At 45.6% G+C, this 22357-nt stretch overlaps 1 protein-coding gene and 1 long non-coding RNA gene across 7 annotated transcripts in view; one reads left to right on the top strand and one right to left on the bottom strand.

The window, feature by feature from the left end:
• The window catches only part of LOC133066705 (uncharacterized), a 46145-nt gene that overhangs the window by 8143 nt on the left and 15645 nt on the right, over positions 1-22357 (top strand). The gene's annotated exons all lie outside the window — the stretch shown is intronic.
• PARP16 (poly(ADP-ribose) polymerase family member 16) overlaps positions 17311-22357 on the bottom strand; it is a 37306-nt gene continuing 32259 nt past the window's right edge. For all 6 annotated transcript variants that reach the window (XR_009695190.1, XR_009695189.1, XR_009695191.1 and 3 more), the window contains one exon: positions 17311-19306. Coding sequence is in view for 3 of the 6 variants with exons in the window: in XM_061158047.1 (XP_061014030.1) it covers positions 19229-19306 (78 nt within the window). In the remaining 3 variants the exon portion in view is untranslated. The remainder of the gene's footprint in view (positions 19307-22357) is intronic.

Raw genomic sequence — 22357 nt, 5'->3', positions numbered from 1 at the left:
AATAGCTTTGAGGACAGAATGTTGGCCAGTAACAGGAAAGGCAAAGAGAGGGAAGAAGAAAATTGAATCCCTCTTCCCATTTTCACTTTTTCTTTCTTAAAAAAAAAAAAAAAAAAAAACTTATTTGGCTGCAAAAGGTCTTAGTTGTGGCACACAGGATCTTTAGTTGCAGCCTAGGAGATCTAGTTCCCTGACCAGGGATCGAACCCCAGGCACCCTGCATTGGGAGCTCGGAGTTTAGCCACTGGGCCACCAGGAAGGTCCCCTCACTTCCCATTTTTAAAATCGAAGCATAATTTTCATTCCGTAAAACACCTTTTTTGAGTAGAAAATTCTGTGATTGTTTACAAATGCAGACAGTCTTGTAACCACTATCACCATCAAGATACAAAATATTTCCCTCACCTCAGAAACTCCCTCTGGAGTCAGCCCCCTTCCCCATCCCCAGCTGCCGACCACCACTGAGCTGTCCTCTTTTCCTGTCATTTTACTTTTACAGGAATGTCCTATAAATGGAATCCTTTGGTATGAGCCTTTTGAGTCTATCTTCTTTCACTTAGTATAATTATCCATGCTGTTGCGTGTGTCAGTAACTCATTCCTTTTCACTGTTGAGTAGTTTTCTATCGAATGGATATGCCACAGTTTCTTTGTTCATTCACGAGGTGAAGGACGTGGGTTGTCTCCCAGTTTTTAGCAACTATATTTTAACTATGAATATTTGTGTACCAATTTTTGTATGAACATGTTTTGCACTTCTTTTGAGTAAATATCTAGGAGTGTGATTGTTGGGTTATAAGTGAAGTGTATGCTTAACTTTATAAGAAACTGCCAAACTGTTTCCCAGAGTGATTATTCCATTTACTTTCCCACAAGCAACATGAGAGTTCCAACTGCTCAGCATTCTCATTAACACTTAATACTGTTAAAATTACACCTTTGGCTGCTTTTAAGCCTTTCCAATGGTTGTGTGACGTGTCTAGTTTTAATTTGCATTTCCCTGGTAACCAGTGATGGTGAGCAGCTTTCCATACTCTTATTTGCCATTTCTATGTCTTCTTTGGTGAAGTGTCTGTTCACATACTTTGCCTATTTTGTAATTATTTGTTTCCTCATTATTGAATTCTGAGTGTACTTTGTATATCATAGATACAGGTCCTTTATCAGATGTTTTTCAAAAGTATTTTCCCAAAGTAGCTCTGTAGCTTGTCTTTTTTTGGCTGCAAAGCACAGCATGCAGAACTTCCCTGACCTGGGATCAAACCTGTGACTCCTTCAGTGGAAGTGCAGCGTCTTAACCACTGGATCGCCACGGAAGTTCTGTCTTTTCATTTTCTTCCTATGCCTTTTGAAGAGCGTAATTTTGAAGTCTGATTTATCAATTTTTAATTTTATGGGTTTGTGCTTTTGGTATTAGATCTAAAAATGTTTGCCAAAACCATGGTCACAAAAATTTTCTTTTGTGTTTTCTCTAGTTTTTTTTTTTTTTTATTTTTAGGTTTTGCCTTTAGGTCTATTTTCACTTTTAACCAGCTTATGCACATGGTGCAAAGTCTGAGTCAAGCTTCATTTTTCACATGTGGATGTCCAATTGTTTTTTCCCTGTTTGTTCAAAAGACTTTTTTCTCCATGTACCAATCCCTTCCCCCACACTGCAGCTCTTCAAGTCATTGATGCCAGCACCATAGAGCTTTCTCCATGCACAGAGGTCAGTAGCACAGCAGGAACAAATGCCTCTTTTGCCTGATTCCAAAACATGTCTGTCTATGCCCAGATAAGCAAACTTTTTGGTGGAACAGTTCTTTTAGCTTTTACTTACAGCCCTTCTGTTCTCCCCAGGACTCAGACATGTGTCTACTGAGAAACACCCCAGGAGATGGCTAAGACTTCCAAGCACAGTGCTGTGTCCAGAATTGCCCGTCCTCTCCACTGACTCTCAGATCTCCCTGGAGGCCCTTTGAACAGAGAGGGTTTGAATCCTCTTGTTGTTTAGTCGCTCAGTCGTGTCCAACTCTTTTGCCACCCCGTGGACTATAGCCCACCAGGCTCCTCTGTCCATGGGATTTCCCAGGCAAGAATACTGGAGTGGGTTGCCATTTCCTTCTCCAGGGGATCTTCCCAACCCAGGGATCGAACTCACGTCTTCACATCTCCTGCATTGCATACGGGTTCTTTACCACTGAGCCACCAGGGAAGCCCTTTGAATCCTTTGCACCTAACTAATCAGCTTCCATCAAACAGCAGGAGAATACCCTGAATAGGTAGCAGCTGCCTTTACCTTTCTGGCTGCTTTCATCTGTCATCTTCACTGGAGCCAGATCATAACCAGTGAAGGAGAAAGCACACTATGCAAGGTATTCCAGACTTCTGCCAAGGCTTGGCTCTTGGGGATGCTTGGGAACTTGAGTCAGCCTCGAACCCAGGCCCAGTCTCTTAATTTCCCATCCTCTGATCTTTGTTTCCTCACAGCGGCCACTCTACAGGATGGAGGACAGAGTTGGCTGCTCTTTGGCATGCCAGCGAGATGAGGGGGCTCCTTAGCTAGTTACACAGTTTAACAAGAATGATGACTCACTCAGGCCCGTCTGAATGAAAAGCAAGCTTGTAAAGACAGCTGAAGTCAGAAACTGAGCTGAGGCCGGCCAGTCTCTCACATGCTGCCTGAGTGTTTCTCCAGCGGAGCAACTGCTTCTCTCTGTACTTTGCTCCTCACAGGTCCATCTCCTGCTTTTCCTTAGTTCATATTCTACCAGGAGCCATTCTGATTGGCTCAGCTAGTTACTGTCTCCACCCCTGCTGGGTGGAGCTTTTCCCAAGAAGCCCACTTCACCAGTCACCTGCCAGGGGGTGGATAGGCTGGGTTCAGGTCAGATGCTCAGCCTGAGGCAATCAGTGGCCATTCCCAAACACCATGTAACAGGTGGCTTTCCTGAGTAGGGAGCAGTGTGCCCACAGTTACAGCCAGATGGGGATCTGGGGTGTGGTGGCACCATTAATGTTACAAGCACAATATGACAGTTTATCATCATACCTGAAACAGGCAGATGCGCCGGCTGAGCATTCCAGCCTACCCCCCTCTCCAGCCCCAGCCTCACTATTTCCCACTTAGCCCCACTCTGAGCTGAGCTCTTTGCTCCACCTGGAAATGCTGCCTTCTTTCAACCGACTGTAAACTTCTGAAGAGGAAGGCCTGTGCCTTATCGCTGTCTCCAGCCCCTGGTTCAATGTGATAAATTCAGAGATCTGGGATTTCCCTGGCAGTCCAGTGGTTAAGACTCTGCCTTCCAATGCAGTGGGTGCAGATTCAGTCCCTGGTCAGGGAGCTAAGATCCCAAATGCCTTGTAGTCAAAAAAAAAAAAAAAAAATTAAAACAGAAAACAGAAACAATATTGTAACAAGTTCAATTAAAGACCTTAAAAGTGGTCCATATCATAAAATCTTTTAAGTAAAACAAATTCATAGATCCCCAAGAGGGAAAAGGATTTACCCAAGGCCATTCATGGAGAGAGGGGCAAGTCACGATGGAGCCCAGGTCTCCTGTTCCTCTAGGTTCCTCTCTGCCTCCAGTAGACTCCTTGGCATCTCACTGAGATGTGACGCTAGGGGTCTGCAGTCCCAGTTCTGGGTCCGATGAGGCTCTGGCTCTGCCCTGAGGCACATCTTCCCTTGAGGATGCAGGCCCAGCCCTGACCCCTGAACAGCCGAGTCCATTCTAGGGGTGAACACCCTGCACTGCTTCAGGGAACCTCCAGGGGATGCTCAGAACAGACCTGCAGGTAGCCTGACCGGAGGTTCCCAAATATTCTACTTCCCGCTATGGGCCCCGTGATCCATGAGGGCTGGAGTGCGAAAGGGATCCAGACAGGCAGGCTGACCCAGCTGCTCAGCTGAATGAGGGATCTGAGCAGCTTCAGGGGTGATTAACGGCAGCCTCGGTTGTGTGCCTGCTCTGGGAGTGTGCACCACGACTGAAGTGCGGGGGCTTGCAAGCTAGCCTGGGTGTGTCATGACCCCTGTGTGCCCACACTCAGCGTTGACCCCCAGGTACAATGTGACCTCAGGCATTTTACTTTCCCTCTCTGGACCTCGGTTTCCTCCACAGTTAAATCAGAGGATTAGATGGGCCCTAGAGCTCCCTCCTCTTCCTCTTTCACCACTGTTCTTTACACCCCCCTCTGAATCCTCCTTCCTGTTTTCAGCAGAACAGCAGCCTGTCCCCACAGGCCTTCAACCGTGGGGGCCTCATCTTCTACCTCCAGTTCTTATTAAAACCTATCTCTTGGGACGTCCCAGGCGGTCCCAGTGGCTAGGACTCCACTCTCCCAGTTCAGGGACTCCGAATTCAATCCCTGGTGGGGGAACTAGATCCCGCGTGCCTCAACTAAAGATCCCACATCCCTCAACTAAAGATCCCACGTCCCACAACTAAGACTCAGTCCAGTCAGATAAGTATATAAAAATAAATATTTTTAAAAACACTTTCTCTTACGGAAACAGCTATCTCGCCGAGAAGAAGGCGGGTGCATTCTCCACTACCTTGTACATGTGTATGTGTTTATGTGTAACTGTTTGTGGCTACGAGTGTGTCTGCACTTTAATGTGTATGCAATGGGCAGAGGGGAAGGGAGAGATGACAGCCCCCCCCCCCCCCCCAGGGAGAATGGGTCCATTTGCTTATGTCTGTCTGTTTTCCCAACACAAAGAGATAGGCTTCTAGGGCATGTACCCACACTTCAGCTGTGTGAACATTCTTCAAATATCTAGTTGTAGCAAAACTCAGCCAGGCACCACCTCCTCCTCTGGGAACCCTTGCTCATAGCCCAGGACTGAGATAACTGCCCTTCTCCTGTCTTCAGGAGCCCTGTGCTCCCCTCCCACACAGCGTTTATCGCATTCTATTGACGTTGTCTGTTCCCTTGCCTGCCCCATCTCTATGGTGGAAACCCTAGAGGACAGGGACCATGTCCGGCATCCCAGCACCTGGAACCTTCAGAACCTGTGTATCCCAGTAAGATACTTCACCCTCAGGGGCCCCACTTCTCTGCGCCCATCTCCGCAGGGCAGACCAAATCCAGCACACCTGTGGGGCTTTCCCCTTGGGATCTCCACCCCAGGACCTTCCTGTGGCCCAGGCAAGGCTTGCTCTAACCCTGAAGATGGACGCAACCTGGAATACAGGATGTGGGTGACGTGACTGATCCCGCCCCACCCCAGGGTTTCCACTGCAGGGAGCCTTATTCCTTTTTTTCTGAACTTTTTGGCCCTGGCCTGAACCTTGCTGGCGCCCATGGGCTTTTAATATTTTCCGTTCCTGGCTGTTGTACAATATTTCACCTCAAAAATGCATCCTCCCCCCTCACCAAAGGGCGCGCCTCTCCAGTGAGAGGACCTGGCTGGGTGAGTGGAAGTGACCCACCGCAGTCTGGAGCTTGGAGGAGGCCCAGCCCAGCATGCAGAGAAAGAGGGGGCAGAAATGTCTCCCCACTTCTGGGAAGACAGGGCCAGTTACCTGAGCCAGCCTGAGGCCTTGTGGTCCCATTGGAAGCCCCTCTGGAAGCCTGGGTGCTTCCAGCAGGGTGCAGGTCTGGAGGGGACCCTCATCCCTTTCACTTGCCCTCTGACCCCAGGCAAGTGGTTTCATTTCTCTGAGGCCAGTGTCCCCACCGTCACAGTCCCTGCCTTTCAGGGTCCTTGTGAGGCTCGAATGCCGCACATTTGGCTCATCCGGGAGCTTTAAAACCGGTAACTGGTGCAGGTGTGGCTCGGACAGCAGTGGTTTGTAAAGCTCTCAGGTGATTCTCATCGCATCTGAGAACCGCTGCTCTGACAGGAAAGCTCTTCAGCCGTGGCTCTGAAGAGCAAGAGCGCCACTCCCCCATGTTCCTGGGAAATATGACTCCAGGGACGGTGGAGACCCACCGTCAGGGTGGAGGGGAAGCACTTGGAAAAGGCAGGGGAAGGTCCTGCAGGGGCAGGCAGGACCTTCCCAGCTGGCCCTGCCTGCAGACGGATGCCTCCGAGCCTCCAGCCCGGCCCAGCCACAGGCCAGGACGGACAAACCTGCCCTGGTGGCCCCTCTGCTGGGCAGCCGGGTCCTCCTGAGCGAGACCCAGCCTCCCCTCCCAGACACAGGCCCTGAGCCCGGATAGCGGGCCGGGGCTGGAGGGCACTCTGCTCTGTCACCTGTCACGGCAGAGAAGGGCCGTGGTCACTGGAGAATGAAGGAGGAGAGAGCCAGAAGCCCTGGGGTTGGGGGGAGGATGTTTGGGGGCCTGGTGGGGAGAGCGACATCTGCTTTCCTCATCCTGAGGAGACAGGATCCGCAGAAGGTTCCAGAGCCCAGAGGAAGAAAACAGCAAGAGAGCCAGGCGCCTGGGGGTGGGGGTGGCCAAGTGGAGAACAGCCTCTCCCAAGGCTGCCTGCACCCCCAGAGCCCAGACATGGACAAAGGCAGGAGAGCAGGTTGTCTCCAAGGGCCCTACAGCCCCTGCCTGGGAGCTTCACCCCAAGTCCAGTTTCCCCAGTGGAGGCCAGAGCCCTCAGCCTCCCCGGACCCCAGGTTTTCAAGGGGGCCGCGAACAGGCCGGAGCCTGGGGTCTAGAGTCCCCGTGAGCGACTTCAGTCGTGGGACGGAGAGGCCAGAGACCCTGTTGTAGGGTTTCCTCAGAGGCGGGGTCCCAGACTTCTGGCCAGAGGGAGGGAAGGGGGGAGTGTGGTGTGGGGGCCTAGCACAGAAGTCCGGAAGGAGGAGACGACAGCTCAGTGGGCAGCCTGGGCCCCACCAGAAGGGAGTCTAGGAAGAGCGGAGGCCATGACCACCACCGCAGGGAGCGCTGTGCTGTCCAGGTTTGTCTTCCAGCTGAAGGCACGTTACGTGTAGGCACGGGCGCCTAGAGCCGGGGCTGTGGCCTCCAGGGAAGCATGGCCAGCCTCAGCAAAGCCTGAGGGAGACAGCTCAACCCCAAGTGAGCCTGCCCCCCCACTCCCTGGTAACCAGGGTGCGAAATGCAGAGAAAGTGAGCTATGGGGGTGCCCCGAAGATCTTTTGTTGCTGTCGTTGTGCCTGCAGCATGTAGGATCTTAGTTTCCCCAGCAGGGATCACACCTCCAGCTCCCACCACTGTGCCCCTTGCACTGGAAGCTGAGTCTCAACCAGGGAAGTCCCTCCAAAGATCATTTTGTCCAGAGTTCTTAATCTTGGGTCCATAGATGACTCTGGGGGAGCAGAAAGGTATATATACCATCTTGAATGTGTGTATCTGCATTTTTCTGGGGACAAGGCCCATGACTTTCATCAGATTCTCAGAGAAGATTCAATAAAGATGATTTAGTAAAGAAATGTTCCCAGGAGAAACCAGTTAGGGAAAAGGGGAAGCAGGATAGTAGGGGAAGGGGAAGAATCCAGGAAAGAGTGCCATTTTGTGTGAAAACACATCCTGACTGGCAATGAAGTCAGGAATACATAGTAAGTCCCCTACATACAAACTTATAAATTGCAAACTTTCAAAGATGTAAACGTGCCCCTGTATCCCAGCTGTTGTACTGTACCACTGCAATTTGATGCTGTAAAATTAAAAATATCTTCTTTATTTTTTGTTTGTTTTTATGTATTATTATTTTTTTAATTATTATAAATCTATTACAGTACAACACTATATAGCCAATTAGTTGGGTATGTTGTTGGACTTATGAACAAATTGGACTTATGAATGCACTCTTGTGATGGACCTCTTTTGTATGTAGGGGATTTACTGTACTCAGGCCAGAAAAAAACAAAAGCTAGAATTGAGAGGGCAATGGATTCTAACCAATGAAATTAGCTGTTAGTCTGAAGACATTGTTCGAACTTAGTGAGCTTGAGCCTCAGTTTTTCAGCCTCGTGGAAATGGGACAACATTTAGAAGTCCATGCTTACATCACTAGCTGGGGGGGCCTAGGACCACTTTTATGGCAATAAACTAATGTTGACTCGCCCCATGAGGCCAGGCCTGGAACTACTTTCTCTAAACTAGTTCTGAGTAAAGTAGGTACCTGAATAACGTCAGGGGCTCTTAGGGAAAAGGGAGGGGGAATAGCCATTGGGTAGCCATTGGGAAGCAGGGCCCGCTTCACTGTGAGAAGTCTTGTGTGAACTTGAGCCAAAGGAAACACCTTAGTGTTTGGGGAGCCAGGGGAGTGGGAGGAAGAAGAACCTGAACTCATTTCTGAGTCTGTATTCAGGTTCAGCTCCTAAATTGGCCCACTGAACTCATGTCTGAGTCCTACCAATGGAAATAGTGTGATAAAAAAAAAAAAAGTAGGATTTCAAGGAGCAGATAAATCTGCTTTGGGGACTCATAAGGCAAAAAGAAACGTTTCTTCCTCCACAGAGCTCTTTGCGGCAATCAAGGCAGGAAAACGTAGGCCACAGGAGATGCCCTATCGGATGCCCTGAGGCTGTTTGTGAGTCCATAGGAGCATTGGCCTGTGGACCCAGAAATACATGAGTGGGCTTTGCAGAGACCAGAGAGGGTCCTCACCCACCTCAGTGGGTAGATGCAAAGAATGGATGAAATTTAGTGCTCATTGTTTTGTTTTTATTCATGTAGATCCATTTATATCCTAGGCTATTGAGGCCTGCAGAGCCCAGGTTCTAAGAATGAAAAATATCTCTTGCATTTGGTAATTAGTAGATTCTTGGTAGTTTTAGAAACAGATGTTTCAGTGGGGTGATAGGGGCTGAAGCCAGCCTACAAAGGATAAAGAAGGAAAGTTGGGAGGTGAGGAAATAGAGACATTGTTCATTACTCCTTGGATGTGGAAAGAAGAGAAGTGGTTACATGGTGGCCAGAAAGGAGAGGAGAAGATTCTTTTTGGAGTGGAAGAGACTCAGGACTTCCCTAATGGTCCAGTGGTTAGCGGTCCACCTGCCAATGCAGGGGACACAGATTCAATCCCTGGTTGCAACCACTGAAGCCCCAGCTCTAGAGCCCGTGCTCCACAACAAGAAGCCACCACTACGAGAAGCCCCAGCATGGAAATTAGAGTAGCCCCCACTCGCGGTAACTAGAGAAAGCCTGCATGCAGCAACAAAGACCCAGAGCAGTCATAAATAAATAAATAAAATTTAAATAAGTAAATCAAAGACTCTGGGTTTGTTTTTTGTTTTTTTAAAGAAGAAAAAAAAAGGAATGGAAGAGACTTGAGCAAGTTGTTGGGTTAAGGAGAAAAAGCCAAGAGAAGGAGGTCTTATAGATATTAGAGTGAACAAAGGTGATGGAGCAAGATCCCAGAATTATGGGGAAGAATGTGTAGAGCTGGGCATCTTTCTCCAGCATGACTCAGCAGCCTAGCCAATCACAGGAGCAGAACAGGTGGACTCCAGGTATAATACAAGGATGGGCTGAGCCCAAGTGGATAGGAGTGCAAGGGAATCAGGAGTGCTGGGGAGAGAGGGACTCAGATGACCCCCCAGAGGTTCAGACTGGGAAAGAAGGAAGCATGATGAGAGGGGGCAAAAAGACTGGACCAGAGGTCTCCAGGAAGTTTGAAAAGGTCAAGGAGGAGATGTAGGGGGATTAAGATTGTCCACAAGCAGGAAGGTCAAGGGCTGTGTTAGGCTGTAGGATTTGACATTAAAGATTTCTGAGCAAGAGCATCTATACCCAAGTTATTTAACTTCTCCAAGCCTCTCAAGCTTCCAATTCATAAAATGGGACTAGAATTCCCACTCATAAAAATACTAAAAGCATTTTTCCTCTCTGGCAAAGCATATAATTGTGGTATCTTGGACATTCAGGCTCTCAATATTTGTAGAAGGATGAAGGATCATCTGTCACTTCCCCTCTATGGACCCCACTTTCCTAATCCTTACTGATGGTTTGCTTGATCCATCAGTTACTGAGGGCGGTGTGTTAACATCTCCCACTGCATTATGAATTTGTTTTTATTTTGCTTTCCTTGATTTCTCTTTTTGCTTTATCTATTTTGAAGTTATTAAATACATATAAATGTAAGATTTATTCCATCTTACTGATGAATTAGACTTTTTAATCATTATGAAGTGACCCTGTTGTCTCTCATAATGCTTTTTTTTTTTTTTGGTCAAAGTCTAATTTGACTAAAATATATCATCTTTCTTTGCTTAGTATTTGGCAGATTTTTTCATCCTTTTACTTTTAATCTTTCTGTATTATATTTTAGATACACCTCTATAATAGCTTATAGTTGGATTCATTTACATTGTCTAACTTGGCAATCTTTTTCTTCTTCTTTTTAAAAAATATTTATTTATTTATTTGGCTGCCCTGTGTCTTAGCTGCGCTATGGGGTTTTTTTTTCCCTGATCAGGGATCATATCTGGGGCCCCTCTGCAATGGTAACGTGGAGTCTTAGCCACTGGACCACCAGGGAAGTCCCAGAAATATTTTTCATCTAACTGAAGCATTTAGTCCATGCATATTTATTAAAATACTGATACATACACAGACACACACACACACACACATATATATGTATGTGTGTATGTATGTAAATGTATATGTACTTATTAATTTGTATTTTTCATGCCTTTTCTTGATTTCTTTTTGTATTGTTTCTTGTTTTCTTGATTATTTTTTCTTATTCCATTTTTCTCCTTTACTAGTTTGCAAATTATACTTGTTTTTGCTATTCTTAGAGGTTATACTAGAAACTTTAATGTGCACATTTTGCCTGTTTGACATTAGCCAATATCTTTTCTCTTAAATAAAACAAGGACCTTAGAACTAATTCTAATCACTCCCCTTTTAGCTTATATATGACTGCTTTTATATATTTGAATTTTATCTTTTTTTAAGCTCACAAGACATTGTTAATATTATTTATACAATATTTGTTTTTACTGATACAGGTACCACTTTCTTTGCTCTGCAATCCTTCTTGTCTTTAATTTCTTCCATCTGGAATCACTTTCTTTCTGCTTGCCAGTGGCAAATATAGTTTTGTTCATCTCATCGTATCATTATTTTTTACTTATTCTTAAAATATCTTTTCACTTGTTTTAGAATTCTTGTCTGACAATCATTTTCCCTCAGCACATTAAAAATACAATTCTACTATCTTCCAGCTGTTAAGAAATCACCTGTTTTGGTCTAATTGTCACTACTTTGAAAATAATCTCCTATTTAAGACTTCATCTTTGGCAATCTGCATTTTCACTATGATATGTCTATTTGTGGGTTTCTTTTGATTAATTCTTTTGAGGATTTACCAAGATTCTTAAATGCATGAATTGATGGATTTCTGGATGAATCTCATCCACTAACTATTCCAATATTACTTCTGTCTCATAATCTCTCTGCTCTCCTTCTGAAACCTCTGATTATCTGTATTTTGGACCATCTCAACCTATCCCGCATATCTTTTAACTACTGTTTCATATTTTCCATCTTTTTATTTCTCTATGCTGCACTTTAGAGAATTTCTTCAATTCTATCATCCAGTTATAATTTTATTGTGCCTGATATAATCAATTGTGTCTAATCTTCTATTTAACACAACCATTGAATTTGTAGATTTAGTTAAGATATCTTAAATTTCTAGAAGGACATTCTAATTCTTGTTCAAATATACTTGATGCTTTTTCAGGGTATCTTGCTCACTGATCAAATTTTGAACTTTCTCTTCTACTCTTTCAGCATTTTAAACATGTCATTTTATACTATTTGTCTGATAATTCCAGTATCTAAAGACAACACAGACTTGTTTCCACCATCTGTTGTTTGGTGATTTTCAGCTAGAAGCTATTTGGGGCTTTCTCTGTGGGAATTCTTGAGACTTGGGGTGAAGGTGGGTTTTTCCAGGAGTATTTGCATTTGATTTGCCAGATTCTCACAGTGTTACCAGACTGGGACCACTCTAAATTAACTGCTGGACTGAAATTTTTCAGACCACCCAAGTAGTGTGAATTTGGGCTTCAAATGACATAGATATGCCTTACAGTTGTGAATTTGCAGGGGCTATTTTATTTCTCCTGAGAAGAGGGACGTTAAGATAGGCATTTTTCTTTTCAGTCTGTTGGGTGGTAGTGGTGCTTTTATCTGGTCCATTCATTCACTGAAGTCCCAATCTTATGCAAGAAAGGTCTTATCAGACTTCCCACCTTAGAGACAGCTTGAGTTTCTCTCAGCAGTGTGCTGGAACTGGCTCCTACCAACTCAGAAGAACCAAATACTTAGGAATTTGGAGTGTCAGTTCCCGGTACCATTGAGAGCTTGAAACTGGCTATGCTAGGAATATTTGCACCTTGGAAATCAGCAAACACTAAAAATAGGGTACTTTGTCTTGTTGGAGAGCCAGTTACTACTACAACACTGATTTCTCTCATATCACCCCATTCTATATGACCAAGTTCAAGTTTACTGAGTTAAGAAATAAAAATAATAAAGTGTCACTTGTGCAAAGTGAAAAAGCTGTAGGGATCTGCTGTACAAGATTGTGCTTATAGTTAACAGTATTGTACTGTACACTTAAATTTTGGTTAAGAGGGGGGACTTCCCTGGCAGTCCAGTGGTTAAGAACTCACCTTGCAATGCAGGACACATGGGTTTGGGAACTAAGATCCCATGTGCCTTGGAGTAACTAAGCCCAGGCACCACAGCTGCTGACCCTGTGGGCCACAGCTGGGGAGTCTACGAGCCACAGTGAAAGATCCCTCGTGACGCAACGAAGATTCCACGTGTGCTGCAACTAAGACCCAACACAGCCAAATAAATAAATAAAATTTGTTAACAGCATAGATTTCATTATGTATATGGGAGAGATTAAGCGGTCTCCACAGTATAAACAAACAAATACATTAAAAAATAGCTCAACTTACCTCTCTGGATTCTTGAGTTTTAGGGGCTGAGTATTCCTCATTTTCTTGCCAGCTCGTCAGTGCATTAGAAGTTTTTCTTCTCTTTTATCCAGAATTGTTTGCAGAAGGAAGCTTATTTAGGGTATTTTGTCCATCTCTTTTACTAGAAAATGAGGTGTTCTCAGTTTTTTAATCTAGAAATTTAGATTGCTGTGCTAAATCAGTAGTTCTTAACACTTTGGGGACATAGGCATTTAAAAAACTTGATAAAAATGACAGCCTAGAGACCCTCCCCCTAGGAAAATACACATGCAGGGGAAATGTATGTTTTTGCTCCCCTGAAACCATGCATGGCCCAAGATTAATAACCCACGGTGACATGAATGCACGCTGAGTTTCTTGCCAGAGCTCATTTTTTATGACCTCGCCATGCTCTCTGCTCTGGGCAGAGTTTCTGCGAGTCTTCTCTTGGCTAAGTATGAGTACAGGCTCTTAGATTGGGGCTTCCAGGATCTCCAAGATCTCTTGGAGCAGCAACAACTGAGAGTTACCAACAAAAATTTATACAGAGCTAAAGCAAAGGCAATATTCCCTCAGCCAGACCTCTCCACATATATTCATTCAATACATCTATTGAGTATTTCTTGGACCCTGTTCCAATCCACTTCTAAGTAACAAATCATCCCAAACTTATATGTAATAATAACAATAATGATCAGTTATTTAATAACAACAATCAGTTATTTTTTCATCTCTCATGGTTCCAGGAGTCACTGGGTTCAGCTAGGCAATTCTCACTCAGGGTTTCTCAGTCAGAGGCTGAGGCTGGAATCACCTCCTCTAAGCTTCCCTCAGTACATGTCTGCCAGTTGATATTGGGTATCGGCTAAGTTCTCAGTGGGGCTTTTTGCTGAAACACCTACCTGTGCCCTCTCTATGTGGCCTGGGCATCATCACAGCATGGCAGCTGTTTCTGAAAGGGAGCATCCAAAAAAGAAATCAGGCCAGGAGGAAACCATACTCCTTTCATGACCAAGCCTTAGATGTCATACTGAATTTCTTCTGCCACATTCTGTTAACTAGAGGCAAGTCATTAGACCAGCCCATTTTTTTTTTTTTTTTAGACCAGCCCATATTTAAAGGGAGGTCAACAGGACTCTATCTCTTGATGAGAAGAGTATCAAAAAATTTGCAGACATGTTTCAAAACTACCACATACTCCACTTGTGTGCCAAGCACTGTACAAGGCACTTGTGATAAGAGTGGTAAGTCATACAAACCCTCCCTTATGGTCTAGTGGTAGAGACAAACACTAATAAAATAATATTACAAATATGTACACAACTGTATACTCTGAGAGTACTATGGAAGATGAGTACGGGGAGCCATGAGAAATTTATTACACATTAGTATGACCTGGACCAGGGACTCAAGGATGAATTCCCTGAAGAAGAGACATTTGGGTTGAGATCCAAAGTATTAGTTGTTGCTAACTCCATGAAGTGAGTTGAAGAAGAACCTTCCAGGCAGAGAAAACCATAACCATGACCCTGCAACAGTAGGCAAGGACCTGAGAGGCAGCCAGTGTCCTTGGAGGCAGACAGCAGAGGACGAAGGTGTGAGACAAGGCTGCAGAGGTGGGCTGAGACCAGGCCCCTAGACCTTGTAGGTAGGCGAGAATATTTGTCTTTGGCCTAAAGCTGCAGGAAGCTATTGAAGGGCCACTCATTGGGGCGTGACATGAACAGATTTGTAACATAAAGGTCACTTTGGCTACAGCATGGATGACCCCTGCCAGATGCTGAGTCAGGTCTGGAAGGGCTAGGAGATTCCTGTCCACAGTACATCCCCTCTCCGTAACAGTCTCCCACACACATGCTCAAGCTAAGAGCAGCCTAGGTCCTATGCACCCTATACTTGACATCCTCGGTCCCTCTTCCCAGGCATAGGGAGCTCTGCCAACTTTTATTACTTAATTAGTCACTCCTTTAGTCTGTCAATCAGCTGGTACAGTGGGTTGAATAATGGCCCCCAAAAGATATGTCCACAGGCTCATCTCCTTGTTTGGGGGAAGAAAAGATCTTTATGAATATAATTAAGCTAAAGATCTTGAGATGAGGAGATCATCCTCGATTTTCTGGGTGGGCTCTAAATCCTATGACACGTGTCCCTAGAAGACTGAGGCAGAGGGAGATTTGACATCGACAGGAGAGGAGGAAGTACGTGACCATGGAGACAGAGACTAGAGTGATGAAGCTCAGGTCAAGGAACACCAACAGCGGCCAGAATCTGGAAGAGTGAAAGAATGCATTGTCCCCTGGACCCTCCAGAAGGAATATGGCCCTGCTGATGACTTGATTTCAGCCCAGGCATCTGATTTTGAACTTCTGGCCCCCCAGAACTGAGCTAATAAACTTTTAGTTGTTTAAAGGCACCAGTTTGTGGTAATTTGTCACAGCAGCCATAGGAAATTAATATGATTGGTAGTTCTCTAGTTGTTCCTTCCTGAGGAACTTTACCGGCTCCTTCAGGGAATCTCCAAGTGTTGGAATGCCCAAGGCTATTTTCAAGCTTCTTATTCGTTTATTCTCTCAGGGTGACTAATACTCCACTCAGACCCTTCTCTTGAAGTCTAGCCATCTTCACAGGTAGACAAAAAGAGGAGTCTGGTTCCATTCCCATCTCTACCCCCAAGTCTTCCTGACCAGGCAACCCCAGCCACTCAGCACTCAAGTTGGAAATTTGGTAGCCATCCTAGATCTCTCCATTTCTCTCATATCTTATAAGTCTGTTAGTGCATTTTTATTTAGGTCTCAAAATATTTCTCAAATATGTCTGAAAAGTGATAGTTGCACAGTCGTGTCCGACTCTTTGCAACCCATGGCCTATAGCCCAACAGGCTCCTCTGTCCACGGGATTTCCTAGAGCAAGAATACAGGAGTGGGTAGCCATTCCCTTCTCTAGGGGATCTTCTCGACCCAAGGACTGAACCCAGGTCTCCTGCATCACAGGCAGAATCTTTACTGTCTGTGCCACCAGGGAAGCCCCTCCTCTTCATTTCCACTGTCACCAGTATCTCTCACCAGTACGACTATAACAGTCTCCTAAATACCCGCAGTTCCTACTCTTACCCACTCTCCCACCCCAGCCCCTTCTCCTCATAGCAGCCAGAATTAATTTTAAAAAATTAGATCAGGTTTCAGGTTTTTTGAGCAACTTTACTGAGGTATAGTTAACATACAATTACACATACAATTGGATACAATTGGACTATCCAATTTGATAAGTTTTGACATATTGGATACACCTGTGAAATTATCAGTAATCTTTATAACCTTGAGTTGGACAGAGTTCTCAGATATGTTACAAATAGTGCTAACAATAAAAGAAAAAACAACAAACTAGACGATTAAAATTAACACTTGCTATCTAAAAGAAACCACTAGGAAAATGAAAAGATGGCCACCATTGGGAGAAAATATTTGTAAAATATATCCTACAGAGGACTTATACCTAGAATATACTTTTTAAAAATGTATTTATAATAGATCTAGAATACATTAAGAAAGAATAGACCCAGAATACATGAAGAAAGAATTTGTATTAGAATATACTTAAAAATACAAATGGATAAAGAAGTTGTGGTATATATACACAATGGAATATTACTTAGCCATAAAAAGAAACACATTTGAGTCAGTTCTGATGAGGTGGATGAACCTAGAACCTATTTATACAGAGTGAAGTGAGTCAAAAAGAGAAAGATAAATATCATATGCTAATGCACATATATGAAATCTAGAAAAATGGTTCTGAAGAATATATTTATAGGGCATCAGTGGAGAAAGAGACACAGAGAATAGACTTATGGACATGAGGAGAGGGGAGAAGATGAGATGTATGGAAAGAGTAACATGGAAACTTATATTACCATATGCAAAATAGATAGCCAACGGGAAATTGCTGCATAGCTCAGGAAACTCAAACGGGCTCTGTATCAGCCTAGAGGGGTGGGCTGGGGAGGGGGATGATAGGGAGGTTCAAAAGCGAGGGGATATATGTATACCCATGGCTGATTCACGGAGAAGGCAATGGCACCCCACTCCAGTACTCTTGCCTGGAAAATCCCATGGACGGAGGAGCCTGGTAGGCTGCAGTCCTTGGGGTCGCGAAGAGTCGGACATGGCTGAGCGACTTCACTTTCACTTTTCACTTTTATGCATTGGAGAAGGAAATGGCAACCCACTCCAATGTCCTTACCTGGAGAATCCCAGGGATGGGGTTGCACAGAGTCGGACACGACTGAACTGACTTAGCAGTAGCAGTATGGCTGATTCATGTTGAGGTTTGACAGAAAACAACAAAATTCTGTAAAGCAATTATCCTTCAATAAAAAAATTAAAAAAAAAAAAAAGGAAAAAATATATGCAGTTCAGTAAGAAGGCACAAAAAAATATTTTATTTTTAAATGAGAAAGAGTTTTAAACAGACACTTCTCCAGAGAAGGTACACAAGCAGCAAATAAGAACATGAAAAGTGCTCCTTGGTTATTAGGGAACTATAAATTAAAATACAGAGATACCACTACACATCCACTTTTAGGAAAGCTAAAATTAAAAGACTGACCTTACCAAGTGTTGGAGAGCATATGGCATCAGCTATATAAAACACACTATAATTCTCCTACTGATAGGAATGTAAAATTGTGTAAAAACTTTCAGTAACATTATGGTACTTTCTTACAAATGAAACACACCATTTGACTCAGTTGTTATTCTCCTTTTATTAATTTTTCTTGCTATATTGCACTGGCTAGGACCTCTGGTACAATGTTAAACAGAAGTAATAAGAACAGACACTCTTGTCTCATGAAGGAAAGTACTCAGTCTTTAACCATTAACTATTATATGTTAGTCTTTAGTTTTTCATAGATTCCACATTGAGGGACTTCCCTTCTTTTCCTACTTTGCTGAGGGTTTTTTATCAAACATAAGTGTTGAATTTTGTCAAATCCTTTTCTTACATCTATTGAGGTAAAGTTGTTTGTTTTTCCCTTTTTCAGTTTGCTAATATGGTGAATTATATGAATTGATTTTCAAATGTTTATTCAAGCTGGCATTTCTGGGTTTACCCCCCTTGGTCACGATGAATTTTCTTTTATACATTGCTGGGTTTACTTTGCTAGAATTTTTATTAAGTTTTTGCATTTATGATCATGTCTGGTTTTGGTATCAGAGTAATGCTAGTCTCTGAATTAGTTAAGAACTATTCCTTCCTTTTCAATTTTCTGAAGGATTTTATAAAAATTGGTAATTTTTCCTTATGTTTGGGAGAATTCACCAGTAAAGGCATCCAGATCTGAAGTTTTCTTTGCGGGAATATTTTAAACTACAAATTCAATTTCTTTAGTGGATAGAGTGTTATCCAGGCTATCTGTTTTTTTCTTTTCTACCTCAGAGCCAGCATTAGGTGCTATTTATCTATTAATTGGCCATGTGGCAGGCAGGATCTTAGTTCCCCAACCCATGCCCCTACATTGGAAGCATGGAGTCCTAACCACTGAACCACCAGGGAAGTCCCTATGTATTTCTTCTTGAGTATGTGTCACACTTTCGCTTGAAGTCCTCAGGCCTTCCCCTCACACCTACCTAACTCCTTCCTGTGGCTTACAAGGCCTGTCTGGTCTGCTCTGGCCTCCTCTGCAACCTTAGCTTCACGCCACCCTCTGCTCACTCACCACGTTCCGTCAAATCAGTCTTATTATTCCAGGGTGACACCAAGCTCTTCCCTGTCTCAAGGCCTTAGCATTGCTTTCACTCTATCTGGAAAGTTCTTCCACGGGCTCGCTGAATGTTTCCTTCTTTTCCCCCTCATTCTCATTCCTCAATTCTCAGATTATGCATCTGGGAGGTCTTCCCTGACCATTATATCCAGGGTAGGGCCTGATGGCTACTCTCTCCTATAGAATCCTGTTTATTTTCTTCATAATACATACATATATCACACCCTTGGGACTTCCCTAGTGGTCCACTGGTTAAGACTCTGCACTTTAAATGTAGGGGGCGCAGGTTCAATCCCTGGTTGGGGAACTAAGATCCCACATGCTGCATGGTATGGCCAAAAATTTCTTTTTAAAATTTTAAAAATTAAAAACAAACAAAAATGCACACACACACACACACATCACTCTGTCATTGTTTTATTTGCTGTCAGCTCCCTAAGAGTAGGAATCTTGTCTGTCTTGTTCACTACTGTATCCCCTGCACCCAGCATAACAGTGGGTACAAGAAAGGTGCTCAATTACTGTTTGTCGAATACGTAGATTTATTGGGCAGTTAGGCTGCGCATCAAGCAGGCAGTGAGTCTTCTGTGAGCTGGCCAGTCAGCGTTTCTCAGTCAGCCTGCGGTGAGTCAAGTGGGCTTTGAGCGGGCCGGTTGCTCTGTGGGGTAGGGCTGTGTGACTGGTGAGTCCCCTGTAAGGTCAGGATTCTGGGGGACACAAAGAAATGAAAAGCTGAGGCTCACTGCCAAGAAGCTGCTGGCCGCCTGTCTACTTGGAGGCTCATGGCTCCCCACCACCCAGCCGGGAGGGGAAGTGAGGATGGCACAGGGTGACCAGGGAGAAGGCCGCAGAGCATGACCCAGCCTCTGGCAGCTGCTCCTCAACAACTGCTGCAGGGCTCCCAAACGCCATAACAGCCTCACCTGGAGACTGCTGTGCTTAGCAAGAGCCTGTTCAGGAGACACAGAGAGGGTTTTGTGGCTTCTTCCCCACCCCACCTCCCCTGAATTGGGGCCTCTGCTCATGGAAACTCCCCCAGTGGACCTGGCTGTCTGGCCCCAGGAGACAGGCAGTGGTGCGTGCCACCAAAGCCTGCTGTCCACAGGGGCAGGACACGGGCCTGTACTTCCAGAGGCCACTCCTTGCAACCAAACCCAACCTAGGTGCCTCTCTCCATAGACCAAAGGAGACCCCGCTCTCTGGTTGAGGAAGGGGCCTTGCATGGAAGCAAGGGACTGCACAATGAATCCCAAATTTCCCAGGAACACCCCCGGCTGTGAGATCATGGATGAGGCTGGAGTCCCATCACAGACGACCATGTGTAGGAGGGTGTCAGAACTGCCTGCATGAGAAGCAGCTGTTCGCGATAACTGGACAGCCGTGCTGAGACCGCTGGCGCTCACTGGGCCTTCGACCTACTCACTGACAGACTGCATGCCCAGGAGGCCCTCCTTGGGTGACCTCACCCTCCTCGCACACCGGTGAGGGAAATGAGCTCAGGATGGCCACCAGAGGCGGTCTGTTTACTTACAGAGACCCTGGCCGTCAGCAGCTCTTTGACCAGACATTCCCTATCCTAGCCAGCATGAAGCAGAAATTTCCTTAAACACATGATTTTGGGCTCAACCCACTTGTGCCCTTGTTTTCTTTTTTTTTTTTTTTAAGAGGAAAATTTCCAGTTCTGGCTCCAAATAGAGCAGTCCAGTGATGATGGGGGGATATCAAAATAACTCCCAGAGGGACTTTTGCAGTTTAAGTTGCTCCTACCTGTCCAGTCACCTCTGGAGCTGAGAGATCATCAAACCAGTTCTCCATCACCCATGTGTGTGTGTAGAAGGGTGGGTCAGAGGGGTGCCCAGGATGATCTCAAGGGCAGACCCTCTCCTTGAGGGCCTCCCTCAGCACCTCAGCTACCCTGAGCTCATACTCAGCGCATTTCTCATTTCAGAATCCCTGGCTAGGCCCTGGACCCCTCCCTCATTCCCTCCAGGTCAGGGATATTTCCGGAGAGTCCAAGAGCTGCCAGTTTTCACAGGCTCCAGGGGATTCCCAAGATGGCCACTCCCACCAGCCCTGGCTGAGAGACGCCGTCACCTGCCTCTCCCAACCCCCTCCATGTCATTCCTGCTGGAACTTAGCCATTCTGGAAGACTTGGGGGAACAGGAGTTATGGAGGTCTCCTCAGTCTCCACAGTGCTCCCGGATCCTAAGGCCACATGCGCAGGAGCAGAGTGATGCCCTCAATCAAGGAGCATCAATCATGGAAGACAGGTGCTCGCCGCCTAGCTGGGGCTGCCCACTACTGGGGCTGGTGTCAGACAGGCCCAGACATGTTGGGCGGCCCGAGGCCTTCCCTGACCCAGCTCCTCCCTGTGGCCTGACCCTACTTAGCTCAGCGTCCTGCAGCACCAGGGATGGGCTCGGGGCAGAATCGGGTCAGAAAAGAGCGTTGGATCTGTGTTCCATGGTGCTTTTCGTAAAAACTAAGAAAATGTCAAAGATCCAAGTCAGAGAATGGAGTGGAGGGAGAGGCTCACACACATATGAGTTGGCAGCCTCTCAGAAGGCATTGAAGGGCCAGACTGTCTCATCCAACTGTGCCCCCTCAAGCAACATAGCGCCTGAGCTCCCCAAACAGGAGGTTCCAATTATCTCAATTAGACATGTCTACTAACCCAGAATTTATAAGGTAAGAAAGCTGGAAAGACCCTACATGAGGACAGAAGCTAATGTTTATTGAACATCCACTGTGAGCCTGGCATGACGCTCCACCCTCTACGCATGCTTATCTTGTTCAGTCATCACCACTACCCTGAGGGAGAGTAACAATTCAGGAGGCACAGCGCAGATGGCAAAGCTGGGATTCAAACCTGGTTCTGTATGAACCCAGACAGCCTACAACGAAGCACTCCCAATTTGAACTTCTAGAAAGTAATTAACTCAGGAAATCAATCCCACTCCTTCTGTAAACCAAGTAAGGCTTGTGAATTAAAGACGTGGTAACCCAACCTCGCCACTCCAACAGATGAGGGAACTGAGGCCAGATCACAGAGCAGGTCCGAGCTGAGCACAGGATCGAGACTCGGACTCAGTGTTCCTCCCACAACCCCAGCCTGTCTCACAGTCCTAAGCCCTCACTAAGGCAGGTGAGGGAAGAGGGGGAGAAAAGCTGTGGGTTCTGCCCTCTGGAAGACACAACAAAGATGAACAGGAAAATACATACATGGCCATGCACAGCCAAGCACACAGGCAGACACGCAGAGACACCGTTCTATGAGAAAACAAGCAGGAAGGGTCCTGACTCCAGGTCTACCTTTTAGATGGCCACATTCTGGCTCTGTTCTGACCCCCACGATCCCACACAGTGACAAGTCCCTGAGGTCAAGAGGATGGGCCCACCGGGAACCCAGGCCCCACTGCTAGACTACAAACCAGGTCTGTGAGACTGCATTAGTTCCAGCTCAGAGCCATATGATAGACTTTGGCAGTGGTGTGGGCACCCCTAGGCACAAAGGGTGGCCAAGGGGGATACACACGGAGTCTGGACACATGTGAAGAATTACGCATGCCTGTGAGCTACAGGATGAAGCCAGGATGGGGAAGGAGAGGCTGGGCCACTCACTCTGTGTTGCTAAGTTTCAGCACAAAACTCAGGAGTTGGGAATTCCAAATCAAACCCAGCCCTCCAGTTATTAGGAGTCTTTCATTTAGCTGCTTGCTGTTTTGACTTAGAACATTTAAATATTTAGACATGAACA

The sequence above is a fragment of the Dama dama genome, chromosome 12 (genome assembly GCF_033118175.1).
Source record: "Dama dama isolate Ldn47 chromosome 12, ASM3311817v1, whole genome shotgun sequence".
NCBI lineage: Eukaryota > Metazoa > Chordata > Mammalia > Artiodactyla > Cervidae > Dama > Dama dama.
Note: the sequence above shows the minus strand (reverse complement) of the source record. Positions and strands in the feature narration are given on the sequence as shown.